This window comes from Pongo abelii, chromosome 18 (genome assembly GCF_028885655.2).
Source record: "Pongo abelii isolate AG06213 chromosome 18, NHGRI_mPonAbe1-v2.0_pri, whole genome shotgun sequence".
NCBI lineage: Eukaryota > Metazoa > Chordata > Mammalia > Primates > Hominidae > Pongo > Pongo abelii.
Genome location: NC_072003.2, coordinates 49,946,343 through 49,962,657, shown reverse-complemented (window position 1 = coordinate 49,962,657; position 16,315 = coordinate 49,946,343). Strand labels below are relative to the sequence as shown.

Genomic DNA, 16,315 nt, shown 5'->3' with positions numbered 1-16,315 from the left:
TCCTCAGCTAAAGGAGACTCAACGCCACCTTCCTCCTGATCTGCTATATCAGAAACAATGGTCTGGGCAGAACAGGGCACCAATCACAAAGAAAACCCACAGACACACTCCCATGCAGGGTCCAGGGAGATGCCACACCACCAAGTCAGCCAGACACAAAACCTTTCAAGGAAGTAGGATTTCACCTTGCTGGGCGACCACCTGATCCCTTGCTTATTAAACGCAGCTAAGCATTATTTTAACACAAGGCCTGCATGAGAGGCTGCTCACTGTGGAAAGCCAGCCATAGGTAAACCTTCTCCATCTTTCTCCTGTTAAAGACTCCTGGAGCCACTTTGAGGGGATCGAGGGAGGCCAAGGGGCCTTTTCACATGTGGTGCAGCCTTTTAGGCTGGGTACGGGGAGGCTCCTGCACAGCTGAAAACTTCACGGGGTTAAACTTTTCTAAACTGAAGCCAAAAGCGTTTTGATTGCCTAGCTATTTTCTAAGAATTGCTTTTGCCTTAAGCTATACATGATCGGGTTGAAAACATCATTTTCCTTCAAGTAGAAAATTGTGCTTTAAAATTTGACAAGTTTTAGGAATATTTTTATTTTTTATTTTATTTATTTATTTGAGATGGAGTTCCACTCTTGTTGCCCAGGCTGGAGGACAATGGTGTGATCTCGGCTCACTGCAACCTCCACTATTTTTAGTAGAGACAGGGTTTCTCCATGTTGGTCAGGTTGGTCTCAAACCCCCAACCTCAGGTGATCTGCCCATCTCAGCCTCCCTAAGTGCTGGGATTACAGGCGTGAGCCACTGTGCCCAGCCAGAATATTTTTAAATGTTTGGTCACAAGGAAGATGGCTGTTTTGACTCAATAGTTTATTCCCCTCTGATTATTTACAGCATAAAGTTCACGGCCATGTTGTCTATAAGAATATAAACTTAAGACAGTAAAACAAAGTGATTTATAAATATTAACCAGTTTTCACACATCATAATGTTTAAAATAATAACATCTGCACAGCATCTGACAATTTACAAAGGCTTCGACATGCATCATTTTGAATAATCCAGGAAGACATTTGCTTAGAAGGAAGGGCCTAATTTTTTTTCCTGTAAACTTTCAATCCATAACTGTACATCCTAAAGCATTCTGGCACAAATGAAATGGAACTGCCTCTTGTGGGTCTATTTCAGAAGTCTGTTGTCAGAGTTCAGTTCACAGGCATCAACCAGAAGCCTAGTGAGGCCGTTTGAAATTCTGGCCCAGATTAATTTTTTAAAGCTGCATTTGGAGCTTTTTAAAGTAGAGCTGTTTCCAAAGGCTTAACTGAAGAGTAATTGATTTCACTGGAAATAAAAGTCCACGTGTGATCCCAGCTGGAGTGTGGTCATATTTTTCTTGCAAACCTAGAATGTCTTGGGGGAACAAACGGCTGTCACGTGTCCCTCCCCTTCCAAAAATGTCTTAAACACCGGAAAGGAGGGCAGGCTAAGGTGTAGCCCTTCCCACCCTGGGTGCCAGGGTTGGGGGTGCTGTAAGTGAAATATCAAAGCTGAGGTCACTAATATTCTGAATCTCAGCCTCAGAGGAAGGAGCGTGTGCAGGAGTCCAGGAGGGGAGGAACCAGAGATGGGGAATGGCCTGGATGGATGAGTCGAGACATGGGGAAAGTTGCTTCCTGAATTATGTGTTCTGTGCACTCCTCTTCATCAGAGCAGTGGGAAGGGGTCTTTTGTGAGAGGCCAGGCCTCTCCACCAACAGGCACTCAGTTAACAAGCACATCCATGGGCCCCACTGACCCACACGGAAGCCTGGGAGGATCAGCAGAGGCCAGCCCCATACTATGAAGGAGGGGCTGTCCTTGTACATCCTGGGATTGAATCTTGGGAAGAAGTCGATGGCAAAAGTAGGCTTGGGAAAAGTCCATCCTGGAAGGCACTGATGCTCCCTCCTCTGCCAGAATAAAGGTGACCTATGGTGTTCCCAGAAAACAAGTTCAGCCTTAGGCAGGACAGGGCTCATTTTGAAGAGGCTGCCAACAGATGTCACCCAGCCTCTGGGGCCCAAACTCACAGCTTGCTCACAAACAAACTGAGACGAACATCCTCCCGGAGACTTCAAAGCAAGAGTCTGGTGTCTCTGCAGCCGAGCTTGTCAACCTCCTCTAGAGAGAAAGTGTTCCCTCGGAGCCTAAAGGAGATCAAATGACAGAGGTTTGAGTGAGGACAAAATTAGAGCAGGGCTTTCAAACAAAAGCCTCCGCTTTTTAAACCCATGCCTGGGATGGGCTGACTCTCTGGCCCAGCTGCAGTGTTTCTTGCAGGGAAGTCAGGGCTGTTTTTACCCTTGGCCAACCAGGGCAGCTCATGAAGCATTCTGAACAAGGCTCCATGACTCTGCAGAGAGAGTCCACAACACTGCATCCAGCCAGCCACAGACTCCCCAAAGCCAGTGATTCTTTTTAAGGCAACAAGAGAATCTGTCAAGAATGCAATGAGCAAACCCTGGTGCCCTCCCAAGTTCCATCAACAGGCAGCAAATAACATCAGACCCCTTAAAATATCATCCTCCTGTTGGCTGGTGCCCAGGACACAGAATGTGATGTTTCTTAGGACTGTGCAATGGTTTCAAAAACAAAGAAACAGAAAATCTACACTTTGCCCAGAACCTGATGATGTCATAGGCCACAGAGATGTCACAATCATACAGAAGGAAAAATCTCTCCATCACAGCATACATTTTTGAAGTCACTTCTAAATTTTTTATTTTTTTAAGAGATGGGATCTAATTCTGTCGCCTATGCAGTGATGCAATCATGGCCCACTGCAGCCTTGAACTCCTGGGTTCAAGGGATCCTTCCATCCCAGCCACCCGAGTAGCTAGGAATTACACCGCACCCAGCTGAATTTTTTATTTTTTGAGAGATGAGGTCTGGTGTCGAACCTCTGGCCTCAAGTGATCCTCCTGCCTCAGCCTCCCAAAGTGCTGGGATTACAGATGTGAGCTGCCACGCCCAGCAAAGCTTTTGTTTTTAACTTCATCACTTGATATCTGCATTCACTGCAGCCTTGATGTGCTTTTTGAGAGAAGACAAGGCCTGCATATTTAAAGCAGGGGTCACAAGCTTACAGGAATGAGTTGCCAAAGGGTCCTGGTCTAAGACAATAGGCTTGGTGGATCTGCAGTCAGCCAGAATGGGTTTGCCCATCTGAGAAGACTCAGCCCTTCTTGTACTCTGGTTAACTACTGGAATCATGAATGGGCATCCAGAGTTCCCAGCTCCTTTGAGAAAACCCTGAGATATAGATTTTTTATAGGAAATTTCCTGGCTTTTAAATATTAGTCTCTAGCCCTGTGCCTGGAACATATATAGTAACATTCACTTATAGCATATTAGGGCAGGGAAAACCTTTACTTTTTGTCTGAGAAATAGATTCCTGGAAACAAGAAGGACAAATCTTTGAAGCTGTGGCTCAGCAGAGGGAAAGTCTACAGTGCTAGACCCAGCTGCCCAGACTCCCAAGGCTAGTCATTCTTTTTAAGGCAATGAAAGAATCTGTCAAGAATGCAATTCTTGCTTTTTTCAAATACATGAAAGTCTATGGCTTTAATTATAGAGAATTGGATACACTGTGCAACCTGCTCCTAACCTGTGTAATCTCCATTCAGAACCGCAGAAGGTCTGATCCAATATCCTTGACCTGTGAAGGCAGATGCAATTTCTAGGAGGGCGGGAGCTGACTTTTCTTTTCATTCTTCAACCACATCCCCATTCCTACACTATCTCATAGAATAGAGAAGTTGCTGAATAAATAGTCAAGGTTTAAAAATGAAATCATTGCTCCCTACTTAAAGATGTAAAGACTTCTTTCTTAGACAGAGAATCAGATCCTTCACATGCAGAATCATTCTCACTGAATGTCAGAATCAGAAGGGATCCTCAAAATTCTGCCATTCCTCTCTCTTGTCACCCCATTTTACAGATAGAAAAACTGAGGCTCGGAGAGCTAAAACAGGCCTGCCCAGGGGCCTTACCAGACTTCCAGGATGGTGTCATTCCTTTCAAGGGCCTGCAGGAGGGCTTCTGCCCCTAGGTAGGTGATGCAGTTATTGGACAACCTGGAAAAGAAGATACAATGGTGAGCTTCAAGGATTCTTGGTTTTCCTCTTGAAACTGTCCAGTTAAAGAGACTGCAGGAGTTAGCCAGCCTACTGAAGCCCACCTGTCCCTTAGACACATCCTGCTCATGTCTGAGATTCCCAATGAGCTCATCAGCAAAGGCTCAGTACCGTCAGTGAAATGTACCCATCTCTCTTCCATTCACTAGATGAGTTTATCAAATTAAGTAGCCACTCCCTTAGGATAGTGGTTAAGTACCTGCATTTTAGTGCTAGACATCCTGGGTTTAAATCCCACCTACACCACTTCTTTTTTGATCTCGAGCAAATTAGTCCCAATTTCCTCATTGGTAAAATGGGCCTAAAAGAGTACTTGTGCCATCAAGCATAAGAATCTAAATTGTGATGGGTGTAAGCAGGCTCCTGTTCACATCCACCATCCATCTCCTTGTGGCATGAGTCCTGGGCCATTAAGTCAGTCACCAGTCCCCCATTACCTCCCTACACTCTGCTTGCTTGGAAGACCCACCACTCTCTGCATACCTAAAACACTTGCACAGTACTTGATATGGTTTGGCTGTGTCCCCACCCAAATCTCATCTTGAATTCCCACGTGTTGTGAGAGAGACCGGTGGAAGGTAATTGAATCCCATCCTGTTCTCATTACAGTAAATAAGTCTCATGATATCTGATGGTTTTAAAAAGGGGAGTTTCCCTGAACAAGCCCTCTTCTCCTGTCTGCTGCCATGTGAGATGTGCCTTTCACCTTCCGCCATGATTGTGAGGCCTCCCCAGCCACGTGGAACTGTAAGTCCAATAAAACTCTTTCTTTCATAAAGTGCCCAGTCTTGGGTATATCTTTATCATCAGCATGAAAACGGACTAATACAGTACTTAATTGATAACCAATACAGTACTTAATTGATAACCAAGAAAATAACCAATGAGCAGTAATATTTCCTTTTCAGGGAGGTCTTTGAGGGCACAGAGACAGAGATTAGAGAACATATAAGGTAGCTGACAACAGGGAGGGGAGACAGGATAGGGCCAGGGACAGCAACAGAGGAGTCATGTGTTTCCCATGTTGCTCTTTTGGTTATAGCTTTGCCTTCCAATAATGTACACTCCAGGTCTTCCCCCTTTCCCACAATTTCAGGAATGTCTTACAAGTTGACCCTAAGGCAATGCCAATTGTAATTGCCAGTATTTGTTGAGTTTCTATTAGATTGGTGCAAACGTAATTGCAGGTTTTGCATTGTTGAAATTTGCCATTTGATATCGGAATACATTCTTAAATAAATGTGGTTATGCTATATATCATTTTAGTGCACAATTTTCACTTTATGATTTTTTGCTAATGACTTAATACTTCCTGTTTATTTTATATTTATTTTAGACTATGAAAATGATGTTAGACAAAAAGCAAATTCAAGCAATTTTCTTATTCGAATTCAAAATGGGTCGTAAAGCAGCGGAGACAACTCACAACATCAGCAACTCATTTGGCCCAGGAACTGCTAATGAACGTACAGTGCAGTGGTGGTTCAAGAAGTTTTGCAAAGGAGATAAGAGCCTTGAAGATGAGGAGTGTACTGGCAGGCCATCGGAAGTTGACAATGACCAATTGAGAGCAATCATCAAAGCTGATTTTCTTACAACTACTTGAGAACTCAACATCGATCATTCCACAGTCGTTCAGCATTTGAAGCAAATTGGAAAGGTGAAAAAGCTCAGTAAGTGGGTGCCTCATGAGCTGAGTGAAAACCAAGAAAATCATCATTTTGAAGTGTCATCTTCTCTTATTCTACACAACAATAGCGAACCATTTCTTGATCTGATTGTGACGTGCGATGAAAAGTGGATTTTATACAACTGGCAATGACTAGCTCAGTGGTTGGACCGAGAAGAAGCTCCAAAGCACTTCCCAAAGGCAAATTTGCACCAAAAAAAAAGGTCATGGTCACTGATGGTCTGCTGCTAGTCTGATCCCCTACAGCTTTCTGAATCCCTGAAAAACCATTACATATGAGAAATATGCTCAGCAAGTCAATGAGATACACTGAAAACTGCAACGCCTGCAGCCGGCATTGGTCAACAGAAAGGGTCCAATTCTCCACGACAACACCCAACTGCACGTCGCACAACCAAAGCTTCAAAAGTTGAATGAATTGGACTATGAAGTTTTGCCTCATCCGCCATATTTACCTGACCTCTAGCCAACTGACTACCATTTCTTCAAGAATCTTGATAACTTTTTCCAGGAAAAATGCTTCCACAACCAGGAGGATGCAAAAAATGCTTTCCAAGAGTTTGTTGAATCCCGGAGCATGAATTTTTATGCTACAGGAATAGACAAACTTATTTCTTATTGGCAAAAATGTGTTGATTTTAATGGTTCCTATTTTGATTAATAAAGATGTATTTTAGCCTAGTTATAATAATTTAAAATTCACGGTCTGAAACCACAATTACTTTTGCTCCAACCTACAACTTACTTTTGTTACCTACATTCTCTCAGTGAATGCTCATGGCCTATAATGAAGGTCCAGCCATTATCTCCATTTACACTTGAGGCAACTGAGGCACCCATCCAAGAAGAATTGGCTGGTAATGGTGGAGCAGGGGTAAGACCCAGGCTGTCTGGTTCCAGAGCCTGGACTCTTTTTTTTTAATTATTATTTTTCTCATCCTTTTTTTTTTTTTTTTTTGAGATGGAGTTTCTCTCTTGTCCAGGCTAGGGTGCAATGGTGTGATCTTGGCTCATGGCAACCTCCACCTCCCGGGTTCAAGTGATTCTCCTGCCTCAGCTTCCCGAGTAGCTAGGATTACAGGCGTGTGCCACCACGCCCGGCTAATTTTGTATTTTTAGTAGAGCTGGGTTTTCTCCATGTTGGTCAGGCTGGTATCAAACTCCCTACCTCAGGTGATCCACCTGCCTCAGCCTCCTAAAGTGCTGTGATTACAGGTGTGAGCTACTGTACCCAGCAAGCCTGGGCTCTCAACCAACTCTTGGCAGAACTAAGCCTGGAAAAGAAAGATGTAGGCATTTCTCTTTTTTATAAAAGATATATCAGAAGCTCAATTTTTGTGGGGGATGATATAGTTTAGGATGCTGAAAAATAAGGCTGATGACAGGGTGGCATGGGACCAACCCCAGCCTCATTGCCTGGTATCCACGGGAGTCAAGTGGAGTAAGGCTGTGACAAGGAGGGAAGACAAACATGCCATATCCACACCTGGTTGATAATGGGCTTGGTATTCCCAAAGGCCTACCCTCAGTGCAAAGCTGGCATCTGGCTCAGACACATCCGGGCTTCACCCCAACTTCCCAGCCCATTTCCACCCAAATAATTAGTGGAAGTGTTTTCTCCAAATATTTGGAAACTTCCTAGCTTGTAAAAGCAACACAAACAAGTGTCGCCAGAGTGGATAGCAGCCTGGCAGCAAAGCTGGCACTCACAGAGGCAGCTGTCTGTCTGTCTGTCTTTAAAGGCAAGCGTTTTCCTAGGACCACATTTGCCTAGGCAGATGCCACTTTCCTCCAGCAAAAGGAGCCATCTGATGGGGTTCCTGAGGTCTACTTGAAATAAGAATTTTGGCATCAGCCTCAGAGAGCACCCTGACAAACCCATGATGGTCACTAGGTGGGTTCGTGTTCACCTCAGCTGTCCATCTCTTTGTGGCACAAGTCCCAAGCCACTGAGTCAGCCACTGGAGGAGGCCACAGTGCTACCCATCACATCACCTCCCCAGCCACTGCTTGCAGAGAAGACCTGCCACTCTCTGCCTGAGGCCATTCTCCTGACCCCAGAAGCATGTTCAGCTGGGTGAGGGTGAGCTGGAAGTGCTGGAGAATCAGTGCTCCACGAGCGCACGTCAACATAGGAAGGACAGAGGGTTGGTGGATAAATGCCATGACTTTCTTGCCCATTGGTTGGGTAGGTGACCATGTGTGTTCTGCACTGGCTCCAGGAGTGCCCCAGAGTACTGAGCTCCAATTTCCCTCATTGATAACTGGCTTGATAACTCCCCTTTATTGGTTACCTTCACTTCCCCATCTCACTTCACCACTCTCCTATCAGCATTTACTGGGACCACCTCCCAGATAAACAACTTGCATTGGAATCCTTGTCCACCTAGACCAAGGCAAGCTGTTCTACCAGGCCACCTCACATGAGTTACCCCAGCGGGGAGCGGCCCAGATCTTATTCAGAAATGCCCCTTCCAAAGGCCAGCAATTATTGTCCTGTTTCCTGCTTACGGGTTCCTTACTTCAGGATTTTCAAACTTGAATTTTTCTTCAGTCCTTCTGCGAGAGAACATACACCTTCATCCTGGAGATGGTTCTCCTCCAGGCTGGTGAGAACAAGAGAGAAAGTCCAGTTGATACAACATTGATTATGGAAGATGATGAACTCACATGCCCCCATATAGGAAATCCAACATCTGAAAACCCAAACTCATGGATAAAGAAAGAACAGATAAAGTACGTTGTGGGGATTCTGTATTCCTGGACATATTTGCAAGAGAATTCACTCCAAGGGCTCTCTATGTAATAAGTTCCCTCATCCCCCAGCTTCCCGATATCCATCTTTCCTTTCTTCCTTATTAATGGAAGTCTCATTTCATTTGGACAGCCATGCACTTGGTGAAAAAACTATATTTCCCACTCTCCATTGCAGCCAGGGCTGGTCAAACAACGTACAAGTGTGTTGGTCAAGTGACATACACGTGGTTGATACATAAGGGGAAGTTGACAGGTGGGGCTTCCAGGAATGCTTTTTAAAGGAGAGAACCCAGATGGCTTTCCCAGGTATATAGATTGAATCCTGGAATACAGAAGTAGTGCTGCAGCTGGAGCAGCCATCATGTGATCATGAGACAACCAACCGTGTGAATGAAGTCACAGGCTAAGGATGATGGAACAGAAAGAGAATGAGACAGAGCTGAGACCCCTCCTGGCCTCTTGTAGCCACTGTACAAACCCTACACTGCCTACCTCCAGCTGCCTATACAGGAAAAAATAAACCTTTTCCTTGTTTAAACCTCTATAGATGGAGGTATTCTGTCACCTGCAGCTTAACATGTAGTTAAACTAAATTTGGCCTGAGACTGCCTCCATATTTTGAGTTCCTATGTAGCAAACTGCAACCTAACAATATATCCTTATAACGAAGAGCTAAGTCTCAACCAATCACAGCAGCCAGGCTTCAGTCAATCACAGTCTACCAGCTGATCAGACTATGTCCATATAAGGAAAATGCCTCATCACACCATGCCCAAATAAGGCAAATGCCCAGCTGCAACCAATCAAGCTGTTTTGTACATCACTTCCTTTTCCTGTCTATAGATACTGCTTGCCCACCTTGCTGGGTGGAGCACTCCCAGTTCTGAATGCTGCCCAATTCAAAAATTGCTGTATGTTCAAACCAGCTCTGCTAAATTTAATTTGCCTAAAGTTTTTCTTTTAACAGTAATCATAACGGATGCTCTCACAATAAGTTTCTCCTCTACTAAGAAACTCCAAGTGGCAAAATCCAGTCAGGATAGAATCAATCATACTTAAGTAGAGCTAGTAAGCCCTGCAACAGCCAAGGTCCATCCATAAAATCTGTTTATGGCAATGCCCATATGTTGCAGTGCCTTTCTGCTTCCCGGGAAAATCAAACATTCAGCATTTTATCTCCCTGACATAATCTGAAGCTGCCCAGAACACGTCAGAAAACTATACTAGTGGCATCTAAAGGATGAGAAACTTAGAATCTGCTTCAGGTCAACAGTATAAGCATGATTCATGGTTCCTCTTTCAACTATCAAAACTCCATTACACCTTCCAAAATGACCAATGACTTGAATACCCAGTGCTCCTAGGAACTCAAAATCACTTTAAAATAACAAACCTTTATTAGTAGTAGTAGTCACAGTACTATAGTAGTTGTAGCAGCAGCAGCAGGGGCAGTAATAGTAGTAGTAACCCTGCCATTATTCTAATTTAACATTTATGGAGCACTTACAAATATGCCAGGCACTATATTAAGGTCTTCACAGGCACTACTTTATCTAATTCTTGCAAAAATCCTTTATGGTTGGAAGTATTCTTACCCTCATTTTACAGACATGAAACTTGAGATTCTGAAATTGTTATTTAACTTGCCTAAGATCACGGCCTGCTTGATTCCAGAGTCTATGCTCTTAACACTTATGCCATGTGGAGGCAGTCATCAAACCAGCAAACCAATATATTTTATTAAATAAAAAAATTAGCATGTACATACCAGGCTCTATAAGCTTCATACCACTCAGGACATATAAAGACAAACACAATCAATCAATCAGTCAATCACTCAATCATCCACCTTTGTCTGTCCACACAACCGCTCCTATGGATGAGGCCAGGGGATCAACAGAGATTGTGATCCACCTCCCCAGAGCAGAGAATCCCCCAAACTCACCAGAGTTCTTCTAGCATGACGTTCTTTGCCAGCATCAATGCCAAGGCTTGGGCACCCACACTGCCAATGTTGTTCCCCACCAGGCTGGAGGTAATCATGGAACAAAAGCATGTCAGAGCAGGGAAAGACCTCAGAGATGAGCTAACCTATGGAGGGCAAAATTCGTGGTGCTCTCCTGGTCTGCTCCATTTCAGACATCACTAATTGATTGCGGTGCTCTTTCTTTTTTTTTTTTTTTTTTACCCTTTTTAGACATCACTAACTGAATGCAGTGCTCTTTTTTTTATGTTTTTTACACATCACTAATTGATTATAGTGCTCTTTAAGCCCAGGTGCAGCCTTAGAATTCTTTTTAATATGGTGCACTGGGCACCCACTACCAATGGATTGGAATTGGTCCTTAAGATAAAATGTACCTGATCCAGCCCAATATCTTCAATTTACAGATACTGTATCAAAACCCTGAGAGGACAAGGGACATTTCCAAAGTCACCCAGAAAGACTCAAGTGTCCTCTCTTGAAATCCAATGGTCTTTTTTCCTTACTCCATTGCCTAACATTGTGGGGTAGAAATAAAGTTCAAAGACCTTCAAAACTGGCCACAGCTCCTCCCTCTTCACCTGATCTCCCCAAGAAAACTGCAGGATAGATTCTGACTTACCTGAGCCACCTCAAGCTCTGGTGATCACCCAAGGCTTCAGCCAGGGCCTGGGCCCCCTCGTCACCCACTCTGTTGCCCCAGAATCTGAAAAGGCCAAAAGAGTCAACAGACAGTGTCAGTGAGTACCTGATATGTGTTCTAGACATGAACTAACAGTCCTCCTCCCTCTGCAGTCCCAGCCAGAGGGGCAGGACCACTCAATCCCAGAGTGGCCTCACTGGGGCTCCTGGTCCCAGCAAAGTGGACCTGCCTCCATCTTTTGGGTGGGATGGCCAAACTTAACCCAAGAGTTTTCAGTGGCTTTACATTACAGACTTAGAGAATAGTAGAGGCCTACCCAGCCCAAACCCTTAAGGACAGGAACTCACTGACAAGAGTAATTTACAGTTGTGATACTTTTTCTGACACTTAGTTCAGATATGCTTCCTTGTAACTGCCACCCACAAGTCCTTAGCTACCCTCCGGTACCTGCCCATAACAAGTCTAACACTTCTTCTGCAAGCTAGCTCTTTATCTCCTGCTTCTTCCTAACACCCCTAATTCCTTCACGCCATTAGCTTCAACTTCCCCAGCTTCTGGGCCGTCCTCCTCTGACTCACTGTAGCTTGAAAACATCCCTTTCCAAAAGGTAGAGCCCAACTCACACCTTCTGACTTATTGACTGTATTCTAGGGACCTACCCTGGACAGGTATGTGCACAAGTTAGCAAAGAATGGCTGAATTAGGACGTCCACTGCACTTTCATTCATTAGGTATGTATTGATTTAGCTCTGGCTATGTGCCAGCACTGCTCTGTGCCCCAGGGATATGACACTGTAATAACAAAAAACCTGAAAACAACTTAATAGTCATCAAAAAGTGTCCAGTTAAATAGATTATGTAACACCCTGCAGCTCTTTGAAAAATGAGGTCAGGCTGACCTCATATGAGCCTCATACACATATGATGGCTCATATGTGTAATCCCAATACTTTGGGAGGCAAAGGAGGGAGGATCACTTGAGCCCAGGAGTTTGAGACCAGCCTGGGCAACATAGTGAGACCCCGTCTCTACAAAACATAAAAATATTGGCCAGGCATGGTGGCGTGTGCCTGTAGTCCCAGCTACTCAGGAGGCTGAGGTAGGAAGATCGCTTGAGCTTAGGAGTTCAAGGCTACAGTGAGCTATGATTGCAACCACTGCACTCCAGCCTGGGTGACAGAGCAAGACCCTTTCTGTAAATATTAGTAAAATAAATAAATAGATAATTAAGTAAATAAAGAGGTCATAATGACCTAAAAAAATTCCTATAATATATTGTGAAGCAAAAAAAAAAAAAAAACAACAACAAAAGAAAACAAAAAAAAACAAGCAAGTTACAGAACACTTTGTATCATATGACAGCGTTTGGGGGTTTTAGAACAACGCCTGGCCCAGACAGGTGCCCTAATAAATATGTGTTGAAAGAGGTAAATACCCCTGATGTGGCAGATGTGACCTCAAGCAGAAGAGAGTTCAGTGGGGCTGTGGCCTCCTTTGTTCTAGACTCTGTTGCTACTAATGCAGTGTGGAAAAGATGTTGATTTCTAGAGCAACATAGTCCCATTCATGGCTCAAACTGAGCTTGGGGGCCGGGTGCGGTGACTCACACCTGTAATCCCAGCACTTTGGGAGGCCGAGGCGGGCAGATCATCTGAGGTCAGGCGTTCAAGACCAGCCCGGCCAACATGGCAAAACCCTGTCTCTACTAAAAATACAAAAATTAGCCGGGTGTGGTGGTGGGTGCCTGTAATCCCAGCTACTTGAGAAGCTGAGGCAGGTGAATCGCTCGAACCAGGGAGGCGGAGGTTGCAGTGAGCCAAGATCACGCCACTGCACTCTAGCCTGGGTGACACAGTGAGACTATGTCTCAAACAAAACAAAACGAAAAACTGAGCTTGGGGGCAACTTGCCTCCCTGTGAAATGGGCTGTAACACCTAGGCCCTAAGGTTATTCTCTCTTCCTATAGTCCCAGGTTCTAAAACTCCCAGTTCCTGTCAAATGGACCCCAGTTCACACTAGGGCATGACAGGATAGGAGAGCGGCTGCTGGAAACAGCACAAGTGCAAGCCTGGGTGCCTAGCACACAGAGGAAGCCCACCCTGGGGCTGCAGTTTGGGGTACTCCCCTCCCTGGCAGGCCCTAGCATGGTCCTACAGGGAGCAAGAGCTCCGAGGGACCTAGCACAGCCCCTCTTATCCTGGGTGCCTTCCTATCCTTCCCCATTTCCTTCTCCTTCTTAGGTCAGGGGTCCTCACCCCTGACTGTACATCCCCTGGGAAGCTTTTTAAAACTCCTGATACCTGGGCCTTGCACCTAGATATTTGCATTTCATCAGTCTGGGATGGGAGGCCTGGCAATAGTGTTTAGAAGCTCCCAGGTGGTTTTAATATGCAGCCAAACTATAGCCCTAGCGCCCTGAGGATCAGAGGGCTTCCTGTCACCAGCGCGTGGGCACTGTCCTCCCCTAGCCCCAACATCCCAAACTTCCTATTTGTCAGGCATAGACCAAGTGTGAAGGTGGCAGTCAAGGGCCACCCACTCTCTCCCTGGCTTGTCCTCCCCACTAGAGCTGGGCTGCCTCTGGGGCCTCCTGGCTGAAGAGTTTCACCTGCCCCCAAATCCTCAAAAGTCCCAAGCCCGTCCATGCAGGTCCCTCTTCCTGGAATCCAACCTACCCCAGGAACTGCAAGGAGGTGTTGCCTCGGAGCCCCTCAGCCAGCACCTGGGCTCCCACGGCGGTGATGTGGTTATTCCCCAGCCTGGAAGGGAAGACAGAGGAGGCTGAGAGAACACAGCGGCAGCCAGAAGAGGAGGGCCATCTGTGCCCTGGCCAGGGAAACACAGGAAGAAAGCATTGACGACCTGCCCGGGAGGCAGCAGCCACAGCAGGTGCCCTCGCTGCTCAGTCCAGTTTACTCAGCGGCTCCCACAACTTCGTTTTCCCCCAGCAAAGGGAAAGGGGCAGCGGGAAGCTGTTTGCACAGCAGTGTGACAAGTCCAGGCAGGAGCCACAGTAGGCAGCTGTCCTGGGAGGTGGTTTCCCCGGGACAGTGAGGGTGACTCAGGGTCACACCTTTCCCTCCGGTCTCAGCCGCCCTCGATCCAGACCCCATCGTGCCCTCTGCAGCCTTCCCAGATCTGCTGTTGCTACAGGTAGGCTTTACCTGTTGCACAAGAGCGCTGGGCAGGTCCAGGTGACTGGAGGGAGGGGTGGGGCCCACTGAGCCTTCCAGGAAGGAAGGAGAGAGGGAGGGCCAAGGCTAGATCCCAGCAAGGAAGGCTCCTGCTGCAACCAAATCCAGACACCTCGGAGAGCTTCGGAGAAGCCCCAGAGCTCTCACGGGCAACCCTAGGCTTCCTGGGATAACTATACGCTTTCATTCTTTCAAGGAACGTCAAGCCACTCAGCTCACAACAATCCTATAAGGCACATATTATTGTATCCTTGGAGAAGGGGTGTGGCAGCTAGGAGAACTTGTCTTTCAGGTCTCCAGCCTCAGCTCCTTGGAGGCAGCCAAGGGCCCCAGCTGCTGTGCTCCAAAATCTAACATCCTGGCATCTGCACTTGCCAGCCCCTGCCTGAGACATCAGGCTCCCCTGCCTGGTGAATTTGGTTCAAGAACTCCTCATCAGCCTTGCCAAGATGTCTTAGGACTGCAATGAAGTCCAAGGTGCCCAGTCTCAACCTTCCTTCCTTCCCTCTCTCCTTCACTCAGGGACACACCCCCCAGCCTCCCCCAGCTCCCTTCCCCACTTCCCCTTTTAGGACTTTTCCCCAGTAAATGTGTGGCACATTGAATCCCTGCTTGGAGGACCGGACTCACATAAGGAGAAACAAGCTGAGTGCTTGTGTGATTTACCCATCATCTTTCAGCCACTCACTTACTATATAAAGCCCCTGCCAGACGGTGCAGCCCTTCATGTGGATTAACTTGCTTGCTCATCACTACCCCCTGTGAGGTAGCCACGGTTATTACCCCCATTCTACAGAAGGGGAAACGGAGGCACACAGACATTGGGCTGACCTGAGGTCATGCAGCTAATGAGGGTTCAAACCTCGGGCAGTCTGGCTCCAGAGCCTGTGCTCTCAATTACAATGATATACGGTAATCCCTGCCCCCTGCTTATCCACAGCTTCGCCTTCTATGGTTTCAGTTATCTGAAATCAACTGCAGTCCAAAAATATTAAATGGAAAATTCTAGAGAGAAACAATTCATACATTTTAAATTGCATGCTATTCTGATCACGCGCCATCCGGCTCCATCCCACCCAGGACGTCAATCAGCCCCCCGTCCAGCGCGTCCATGCTCTGTACGCTCCCATTTGGTAGCCATCAAGATCGTCTGCTCCTGACATCCAGCTGCCGACCTCATCGTTGCTCAAAGATTCAGGATCTCTGGGATCAGATGATTCTCCTCCTGACGTGTGGTCAGGTCAACAGCAGCCCAGCGCTAGAGCACAGTGCTGCGTGCGTCATCCACCTCACTTCCTCCCATCACACAGGCATTTTACCACCACACATCTTCCCAAGAAGAAGGGTGAGTACAGTACAAGAAGATATTTTGAGGGAGACGGAGAGAGTCCACATTCACATAGTTTTTATTACAGCATATTGTTATAATTGTTCTATTTTATTATGAGTTGCTATTATTCTCTTACTGTGCCTAATTTATAAACTACACTTTATCGCAGGTGTGTAGGTATTGGAAAAAGCATGGTATGTGTAGGGCTTGGTACTCTCCATGGTTTCAGGCATCCACTGGGGTCTTAGAATGTCTCTCCTACACATACCGGAGGACTACTGTGTTGGCCACAAACTCAGTCTCCATTTCTGAAACTAGCACCCTTCTCAGGGATGGGCCAGCCAGGTCTGGCTACAGCCTATTCCAGGCTTGTGAGTCTGAGGGAGCAGGCAGTGGTAGGAGGACTGAGTCCTTTGTACAAATTGGCACCTGTGGTTCTGATCTCAGCAGCCCTCGCCGAGACTGAGCTATGTGGCCCGCCATTTTAAAATGGCGACTCCCATCCACAAACCCAGCCCAAGAGGTAAAAGAATAGATGGAAAC

At 46.2% G+C, this 16,315-nt stretch overlaps 1 protein-coding gene and 1 pseudogene across 2 annotated transcripts in view; one reads left to right on the top strand and one right to left on the bottom strand.

Moving 5' to 3' along the window:
- Positions 1–851: 851 nt before the first annotated feature.
- NOD2 (nucleotide binding oligomerization domain containing 2) overlaps positions 852–16,315 on the bottom strand; it is a 39,769-nt gene continuing 24,305 nt past the window's right edge. For both annotated transcript variants that reach the window (XM_002826416.6, XM_024233779.3), the window contains exons 7-12: positions 13,924–14,007; positions 11,227–11,310; positions 10,566–10,649; positions 8,386–8,469; positions 4,030–4,113; positions 852–2,184 (exon numbers count right to left, since the gene is read on the bottom strand). In XM_002826416.6, the coding sequence (XP_002826462.4) occupies positions 2,112–2,184; positions 4,030–4,113; positions 8,386–8,469; positions 10,566–10,649; positions 11,227–11,310; positions 13,924–14,007 (493 nt within the window). In that variant the 3' untranslated portion in view covers positions 852–2,111. The remainder of the gene's footprint in view (positions 2,185–4,029; positions 4,114–8,385; positions 8,470–10,565; positions 10,650–11,226; positions 11,311–13,923; positions 14,008–16,315) is intronic.
- LOC129050783 (histone-lysine N-methyltransferase SETMAR-like) lies at positions 4,289–6,626 on the top strand (annotated as a pseudogene).